Here is a 9,669-nt window from a genome sequence, read left to right on the forward strand (position 1 = left end):
GCAACACAAACCCATTCCAGATTTGATTTTGACTTTACTGCACTTTAAAACATTTTTACACAATCTGACCTCTCCTGAACCTCTTTTCAAACACATGCACCCATACAATCAAAGTGTCTCGGACTAAAATGTTTATCTATATCACCCATACAAAGACAACATACATACACAAAAGGTCACTGCACACTGATGCAGCCAATGCATCGGAGGCCAGCTCTATTGTTGTGCAATAGAGCTGGCCTTAATGTACGGAAGAGCATGCACTGCCGCGTGTGATGTCATTGCACTACACAGCAGCACAGGCCCTTGTAACAAAACAGCAAAAGACTCCAGGCTTAGCCATGAGGCCATATATTATGGCTGGGCCACAATCACTCCACATCTACTCCCTGCATCCCAAAGTTAGAGATTTAGATTCCTTCATTCTACTTTAAAGGAATCTAAAGTTCAAAATAGGTCAAAACAAAAACAACACATTGAGGGGGCAGTGGAGTGAAACACACCCATGTTTTCCAAGCCCTGCCTCAGCTGATTGCTGGATGACTAAAATACCTTAAAAGCACTCAGCAGAAAAGGGAGTGTTTGGTTGATCTGTGCATGCACATTATCTCCAACAAAACAGAGGTTGTGAATTTGGACCAATTTCAGGGAATCCCATCTGGAGAGACTTGCCACAATGTCCAAGTCGTGTTATCCGTGTCACGCAGACATTGTTCGAATACCACATGAAATGTTTACACAAAGAGAGTTTTGTGATGGCCTGACGAAAGTTCACTCTGTTGTTTCTAACAGTCTTTTCCTCAAAGGGAAGTTTGAGTTAAGGGTTAGATAGCCATGCCAGTGAGCGAACAAACAAAACAAAAAGAACAACTTTGAATGACAGTCACTCTATGTTCCAGTGCTCACCTGTAATTATTAGAAAAAGGTCATAATACAATGAGTGTCCTTCTTAGGGTGGCTGGAATCCACATTAGAAAGAGTAAGGACCTTGAACATCCAGAGGGAGCTTTGAGTACAGCTGTTAAATACCAGTTTGGGCATCTAATTAGGATGTCTCATGGGCAGTTTGCTTTGGAGGTTTTCCAGGCTTTCCCAACTGGAAGGAAAACCCAGGGTGGAACCCAGAATCCACTAGAGCGATTATATATCTCATCTGGCCTGGGAAAGCTCCCCTAGGAGGAAGGATACGCACAAAATAATCGATTGATAGATTAATGGATCAGTTATTGAGTGGATCAGTGGATGGATTAAAACCTCGTTAAATTGCCCAAACTAAGCTATGCTGTCAGTGACATAAGTAGGCTAAGCCAGCTTTTCAAGCTGACAAATTTGACTTGAGTAAAGCACAGCAGCAGATGCTCTCATGAAAAATATGGTAAAAAAAACAAAACAATACATGCTGTCCTCCCACAATCTCCTCTATTTTAATCAAAGCGCTTTAGAGCTGACTGGTAAATGCAGCTGGAGCCCACAGGAAAGCAATAAAATAGCAGCTTATTTCCGTAAACAAAGAAATTCCTGTGTAGGCCCATCTGTAAGAAAGCTCGGTAACGTTAGAAAACATCGTGTTTGTAAAGAGAATATTAGAGTCATTATTCTCAGTGTTTGTTCAAGGCTCAAGTGCAGGGCAGAGGTGAGCTTGGAAACCTGAGCTACCTGAGTCCCAGTGGATGCACACATGCTGTACATTCACAGCCAGACAGTGGCTCACTGAACCGAAAACCTAAGGAAAATAGTCTCTCTAACACACACAGACAAACATACAGCTGGGAGTCACACTAGTATTTCCCAGTCCAGCTTTCGCCACACCACAGTACCTATCAGCATGGAGCTGTTTTCACACATATTCACTACTATTGTCATATGAGGGTGTGCTTGTGTGTGTGTGTGCTGTAAGAGAATACGCTTTTGTTAAGATCTGAAAGGAGAGCTCTTAGCAGACAGAATAATAGAAGAGCGGTCTGCGGGTCAAAAAGGTAGATGTTCTCATCAGACTAAAATAATTTAAATGGAACACAGAACTTGTACATGGACCTGCAACAGACTGGAGGCCTGTCCGGGATATGTGGAAGACAATGGCTGGCTGGATGGAACGCTGGGCATGTAAATATACAAACATATATAATAAAGTAGGCACAGAGGTTACACTCACAGGTGTGGTTTTGCTTGAATGCTTTTTTCGACTCATGCGAAAAGGTCTGGCAGTCTTCCTCCAGTTTGAAGTAGCGGCCATGCTTCCAGGATTTTGAGCGAACCTTGACCAGTTTTCCTCCCAACAACAAGAACTGGAGATCTGAATCTCCCTCCAAACCTGCGGGTGTGAGGACAAAAGGAGCAGTCACGCAAGTTTCTGCCTTCTGTATTTTAAAATATACATGAAGTTCCAGGAAACACTTGGTTAGATATTGCAATAAACTGAGCATTAATAGGAGAAGTAAATAAATGTTCTAAATAAAACTGATCAATATCCTATCAATACTTGCAATTTTAGCCATGTTTAATATGAGGATGCACCAGTTTAACAGTATATGTGACAGAAAATGAAGATAAGCATTATTAGTTACACCTTAAATTAATTTATAGGTCCCGTATGGCTGTCATACACGAGAACCAACAAAGAATTTTGGAACCATCTATATCTAGAATAAAATCTAAGCTATGTGCAGTCCTGTGTCTTTTTTATCCCCAGCACACCTGTTGTACTGTAGTACAGTGCAGTGTATCACAACATTTCAGACAAGTAGAGACAATAGCCTATCATTCAGGTGCAGCAATTTTCTGAGTGTTGCATTCTGGGAAGGGTGTGTGCTATCATCCGAATGAATGACTCAAAGCATATTTGTTAATCAGTGCTGGCGTTTATCAGTGTAAAAGTGTTTGTTTCACACAGCTTTATGAATTATAAAATTCTCTCTAACTGAGACTGAGAATATGCAACACTTTCTAAGTAAACAAAGGGCATTTGAGGATAACACGTTAAATACGACTCAGAAGGGAGTGTTTTTATGGCTGTGGGCAGGATCGCAGCATAACAGACATTTCTTTTTCGCCCAGATCACACCACAAGCCCACAGAGGCTGTTTATGAGTCTCTGGCCTCTCTGCAGCCAGGGAGGAGGACTGGCCAGCGCTGCACCACCCCTGCCCAGTCAGGCTTTCTGTTGGAGGCTTTGCTCTGAGCACCTTCTACGTGTTTGTCAAGCCTCTTTTCTTGTGATCTACTTCACTGTGAAGAAGAGCAGCCTGCTTTCAGTCATCCAACAGCTTCATGTTACGAAAGCAGGCGCTGACATGTTCCTTACGCATCAAACTTCTCTGTTTGCATTTTTTTAAGCGAACTAATCAGTTTCAGATGGGAAGAGCTCTTTACTGTGTGCACCCAATTACACAAGCTAGCACAAGAAAATTCCAAGAACTGTGAAGTGAGAGGGAGGCGTGATGGCACAAGTTCACGTCATATGTTTGGATGCCAAACAACCCCCGTGCCATAAATAAAAAGACTAGTTTGACGATCAAAAAGTGAGTCTTTGTCACATTGGAAAACCATTCCCACACAGTACAATGTCATGTGACCTGAGTAGGGAATGTGACTATTTCAAACAATTATATTTTCCTACAAAAACACGTGTAGGACATGGTTTTTAATTGCTTAACAGGAATGCAGTGTTGTTAGATTACGACTGTGTTATAAATGACACAATAAAATGGAAAGAAATTTAGATATAAATACTGTGCTGCCCTCCTCTGTGCAGATGACTAATACCCAGGAAACTATGCTGTCTAGAAGGGGAAACAATAAGAGACAGAAACCCGAGAATCGAACACCGCAGAGGTTTTCCCCTCAGCTCATGAAGTCTTATTGAAGTTTAGCACATCCTGTGTCTGTAGTCTCATTTGTCACCTCGTTTTCAGCTCCATCACACAGACCCTTACGCTGCAACTTCCCTAACGTCAAAGAATTTACCGCTCCAGGCAACGAGGAAGCTACCATAAAGCGTTAGAGTGCACGGATCAAAACACAAACCTTATGTTTATTCTCAACGTCACGACAGAAACATTTATCGTCCAAGGCTGCACGTGATTGGTGATATTTTTTTTTCTCTTGTTTGAAGATATAAAGTTTCGCAAAATCCATGTTATCCAAACATTACGCGCACGCGCCTGCCAATGTTGGCAAAACAGTCGAAGGCGTCTCAAGCGCGTTTGCACCTTTGGAGGACTCACCCAGGCGTTTTCCGTTCTCCTTCGCAACTTTTTTCAGGTGTTCCAGAAATGCTTGTTCCTCGGATTTTGTCCTTTTTGGCCGTTTATGAAAACAAGACATCTCGGATAAACTTTCTTGTTTATCCCGGTGGGATAAAGAGACTGGCCGGTCGGGTCGATGCTCGGCGTTAAAGAGAAGCAACACGTAGATCTCCCCTCATGGGGCGGGTCCCAAAAATAATCTGTTTCTGTGTTAGAGCTGCAGTAACTTTGCTTACCTGTCCTTGTTTGCACACTCTGAAGGAACCGTTCAGCGCTATGAGGGTGTGAGTCTGCTCTCATCTAACCTGTAATCTTAATGATAAACTTTTTAAAAACTTCTAATGGTCGGAAACACATCTGACTGGCTTAAGTGGGCCATCACTCTCACAGAGTGAGGTTTGTCTGCAATAATAAAAGGTCTTGTGCGCTTAAAGAAGAATTTTGCGGTTGCTTATACAGAGGTAAAAGGTTACAATATGCCTTTAAATAAATTTCTATGTAAAAAAAAAAGCAGTACGCGTTTTACACATCACTATTTTCATGTCTTGACGGGCTGCTGTAGCTGCTTCCAAACACAAATAAAAGAATTGTTATATATCTATACGTTTATGAATATTTACGTAATAACCATTTTAGTAATGAGATGTGAAACAGCGCCATCGTAAGGGAAAAGCGGATTGGCCTGTAGTTTAAAAAATTGCAAATTTAAATAGGATATTTAAAGAGCGAGGGATGTTTTAATATCCACAAGGATGTGTAAGAACTGCAGCTCATCGATAAAAACCTGTGCTACCTGATCAACGATCTCTGGGTGTGGTTAGAAAGCAAAGTGGAAAATTAGATGAAACGTAACACCTGCAATACCTTCAATATTATTCGTTCAGCTCGATGAAACGTGTCATTGTCGTGGTAACAGAAACATGTCACGATGCCAAAACCAGGAGCCCACCTCACTGTTTTGGATGGCAAATGTGCGTTGAAAGAAAACCAACAGAAAGCAACCAAGGAACGTGAGAAATTGTGAAGCATTTCTCTAACCAGGAAACCACAATGTTTTTTTGTTTAGAAGCACTGGCTCCTTTTTTTTATTTTATGATATATATGTATAAGTATTAAAAGCTCCTGTTGATTAATATTTGTTATTTTTGTCTCAATTTTAGACATTAGACAGGAGACGTTGTTATTTATTGAGGAGAGAAAAAGAAAACAGACCCAACTTTCGTTCAAACATCAAAAACAAACATGGGTTTGGTGAAGCTTGCTTAATAGTGCTCCAACTGGCACAAAATCGATAAATCAAACACATTAAAAAACGTGCGCTTTTTAGTGCAAGTAGACTAAATCAGTGCGCTCACATGCACAGATTTTTGAGCAACTCACCAAGTTTGCTGGATGTGCCATTGAGGTCCATTTTTATATCAGCTAGTAGAAATCACCATGTGCAGTGCAGCAGTTCCCGGGCTGAATAACAGGAGCTATCCTGGACATAAAACGTGTCTTTTTGCCCTGTGGAGGAATAAATCCTGTCCGCGGTGCCCTCCACACAGTGTGCAGTGAATGCCAACCCACTTGGGACGCTCTTGCGTGCTTTCGATTCCACACCCACTGCAACACCGGTCGGACAAGTAAAGCACTGTGAATATTCTTATGTCTTCTTACAGTGAAAATTACACATGTGGAAAGAAATACTAATTTTGCTTTCATAAAGTCAAACTTAAACCTCCAGATAGTTTTATAATGTAGCAGCATCGACCTGATTGCCATTGTGCGTTATTTGTGCCATTCTGGCACCCAAAGTGTGATGTGATTTATTCAGGGTTTTGCCCCATTCTGGTACAGAACTGCCATTTAAAGCCCTCGTGCTTTAGCCTATCCCTCTTTGCACTGTGCAGGGTTAGTGTTGTCATTACTCCACAGCATACCACCTCCATGTCATCGTCACTTCGGTTTTCTTTTTAAAAACACATCTGATCTCGAAATCTCACTCTAAAGCCTTCTGACCTCAACACACAATGAGAACTGCTCTAAAGAAACAGGTTGAGCAGTGGAAAAAGAAAAACAAGCAGGACCAGATTTTCATTCTCGCAGAGTCAATCTCTTGTGCACGCAAGAATGCTCCTGATCAATTGTGTGTGGGGGTTTGGGTGTGTGTGTCACTTAATGTGGATGCTTTGCTTTGAAACATAGGTAAATAGTGTTTGCTTGTTGCACAGACTCCTTTTAGTTGTTGACAGATCTCTCTTTGTGCCGCTTTATTATGAGAGTCTCCCTGTTTTCTCTGGCCTGTGAGCCCTTGTGTTCGAGCATGTCTTGTGGGCAAAAAAAAAATGCCTGACAAACCACAAGGAGGTACAAAGCCAGCCTCACAATTGGCCCTTTGACAATCCCACTTGAGCACCATATGAGCTGATCGACACAGTGAAAGATTTTGTTCTGGAATCGTTGGCCTCTTCAACACAAACGACTTTCAAATGTGTTTAAATAACACTGCTTGGTGCAGCAGCTATTTCGAGTGACACAGACGCATGCCCACACTTTAATGCTTTGAAATGCAGCTTGCATTACACAAACAGCTAAAACCTGTTTGTTTTTTATCTTCCCACGTTGTACAATGACAGACAGCTTTTTTTTCCTGCGAAGTTTCTTGGAAAACTAATTGCATGTGTACAGAAGAGACAATATGATAGTGTGGTATGTGCTTGTTGTGTTTTGGGTATATCTGGTTTCATCGGGTGGTTTATTGTCTCAGACTGTTCACTGTATCAGAGCCAACTGAAAATAAGAGGGATTTTATCAAATTCATTCAACTTTATCAAACGCTGAAAGAGTCCTGTCATCTGGAAACTACTGCTTAGACTCTTTGAGTTTAAAAATGATGAGCTTCACACTTTAAGTTGCTTCGGTCAGCCATCCAAAGCAACTGACATTGCTCAAGAGAGGTGGAGAAGAAAATGTAGCCAGGGTGGAGTGAGTGATTGTCAGGGGTGATTTGAAACAGAAGTGAAAGGGCAGGTTTACAAGATGGATGTAGTGAAGACACCTGACACCTGACGCAGGTTCAGGTGTCACAGAGGAAGATGCTAAGGATAGGGCGAGATGGAGGCAGATAATATGCTCTGGCATCCCCTAAAGGGACTGTGGTCAAGTGAGCCTTCATATGCAAAGTCACCGTCAAGCTAGCCGCACCCCCAGCCACAAACACAATGTTGTTGCACTTTTCTTACGCATGTTACGGTACGGGTGCCGACTCCTGCCATTTTCACTATTTTACCTCTCAATCCAACTTCAAGTTTTGAAGTATTAGCAGTTGATATATATAATTATAAATTAATTTCTAATTCCTGCACTATGCATTGAAAATTTAAAAAAAAACACGTTTATATATCCTGTAAGAGTTGATAATATATTTCCAAAGCAATATCTTCTCACTATACTGTACATTCCTGTTCACCCTGACCTGATCCCCAACTAAGTAAAATTGCTGCACTGTATTTTTGATTATGTGTGGGGTTTTTGTTTGTTTGTTTGTTTGTTTTTTTATTACAGGAAAACTGTTAAAGGTGACGCAAATATTTCACTGGATTCTTACTCTGGATCACCCTCACTCTTCCTCTTCTGGCTCACAGCCCAAAGAACTGTATGATTTCTGAGAAAATTACAGTACTGTGCTTTGAATATTCTCAACTTTGAACTGATATTAATAATAATGAAGTATATTTTATTGATCCCTGTGGGGAAATTACTCTCTCTGCATTTAATCCATTCACTCAGTGAAGCGGTGGGCAGCCACTAACCAGGCGTCCGGGGAGCAGTGTGTAGGGATGGTACCTTCCTCGGGGGTACCTCAGCGTAGCTGTTCAGTGGAACCGAATCCCCGTCCTTCAGCTCGTGGGGCGACCATGCTATCTACTGAGCAATCCCGGTCCCGGCTTTAAACTAAAACTGCAAAGGATGGCACAAATATTTCACTGGATTCTTACTGTAGTTTACCCTCACTCTTACCCTTCCAGCTCACAGCCCAATGAATTGGGTGCTTTCAGAGAAATTTAATAGTAAACTCTATCCCAATTACATTGGACAGAGTTTACTATCCTGAAGTGTTGTTCGTGGCTGAAAGGGTGAATCAGTTAGAGGCAGAAGGAGCTCTGCTGCTTTACAAGTGTGGAATGAAGCAACTGTGATGAGTTGTCACCTTTTGTGGCATGCTCCACTCCCACTGGTAAGCAAACTGAAGAGGATCAACACTGATGCAGGGGCGGATCTAGAGAGGTGGCATGGGGTGGCATGTGCTGCCCTAAAATGATCTCTTAATACTCCTAATGCCACTTTAGCTTTGCATATGACAGTGTTCTTTATTAAAATAAGATAACATTAACACTTTGAGCCCAGCAACAATTACAGCTGAATATACATTCTAAAATTGAATATATTGCATAATTGTACCCCCCTTCCACCATTAACAAATGGTGTTATGAGTGTTGTGAGTGAGTGTTATTAACCCTCTGTGTGCTGCAACTCCAAATCACATGACCGACATGTGAAGCTGACATAGCAACAAGCTGCAGCCACCCTGAGTCTCTATTTTATCTCATGTTGAAAGTTCTTACTTCAAAGTACATCAGTTTTAAAATTTTAATGACAAGCCACTAAATCCAGAGCAATGATTAATTTTTTTTTATAAGCGGTTAAAAAAAAGTAAAGAAAGAAAAAAAGCCACCTCTTTCCTATTGGTGGAAAAATGTACCATGTCGACCTGTTAAAAAAATGGCAACATGCGGGATTTGGTTGTTGAGGAAGAGGGGAAAGTTTGGGGAGTTTGGGCAACAAGAGCTAACGAGTGAGAGAGTTTTGAAATGATAGATAGCTGTGGAGTTGTGTTGGGAGTGTGTAGTTAGTACATTGTGTTGTCTTATGTAGTCAGTGTGTAGTCTAAGGAGCTTCTTTAAGTTGCTTGAAGACTGGATGACTGAGAACCTTCACAGACATAGTCAGTGTGTAATGTATTTGCTGTTTTGTTGTGTGCCAGTGAGGTTATTAATGAAATAAGACAATTTGCAGGTGCAAAAGACCTCAGCCCAGCAAATGATGAAAAACATTTGTTCATGACAGTGCAGATTTCTGACATTTTGTGTAAATGTAAGCAACAATTTGAATTTTTCTAACAGAAAACAGTGTGAAACCCAAGTTAGACTTGTGTTTGTAAATGAATCGCCCCATGTTGTGTAGCTTTCTGGATTTTATACTTATTGGGATACATATTTATTTATTATTTTTTGTAACTGAGATGTTTAATTATGTGGGATACAGAAAATAATTAAGTTATAGATTACATTATGTGCTTAAAAAACGCTTTGATTTTTCCACCTCATTTGATTTCCATGGCACCACAAGAAAATTTCTCTAGATCCGCCCCTGCACTGACGAC

The 9,669-nt window shown here is 41.1% G+C and overlaps 1 protein-coding gene across 2 annotated transcripts in view; it reads right to left on the reverse strand.

The window, feature by feature from the left end:
* plcd1a (phospholipase C, delta 1a) overlaps window positions 1-5,805 on the reverse strand; it is a 16,489-nt gene extending 10,684 nt beyond the window's left edge. The window contains exons 1-2 of one of the 2 annotated variants that reach the window (XM_086306330.1): window positions 5,625-5,805; window positions 2,153-2,311 (exon numbers count right to left, since the gene is read on the reverse strand). In XM_086306330.1, the coding sequence (XP_086162456.1) occupies window positions 2,153-2,311; window positions 5,625-5,655 (190 nt within the window). In that variant the 5' untranslated portion in view covers window positions 5,656-5,805. Of the gene's footprint in view, window positions 1-2,152; window positions 2,312-4,223; window positions 4,449-5,624 lie in introns of those variants that run through there. The other variant, XM_086306329.1, reaches the window with a different exon arrangement.
* Between the last annotated feature and the right edge of the window lie 3,864 nt (window positions 5,806-9,669).

This window comes from Aulonocara sp. 'chitande type north' Nkhata Bay, linkage group LG9 (genome assembly GCF_057382095.1).
Source record: "Aulonocara sp. 'chitande type north' Nkhata Bay isolate Kocher_YH1m ecotype deep benthic linkage group LG9, A_spYH_male_GT1.1, whole genome shotgun sequence".
NCBI classification, from domain to species: Eukaryota; Metazoa; Chordata; class Actinopteri; order Cichliformes; family Cichlidae; genus Aulonocara; species Aulonocara sp. 'chitande type north' Nkhata Bay.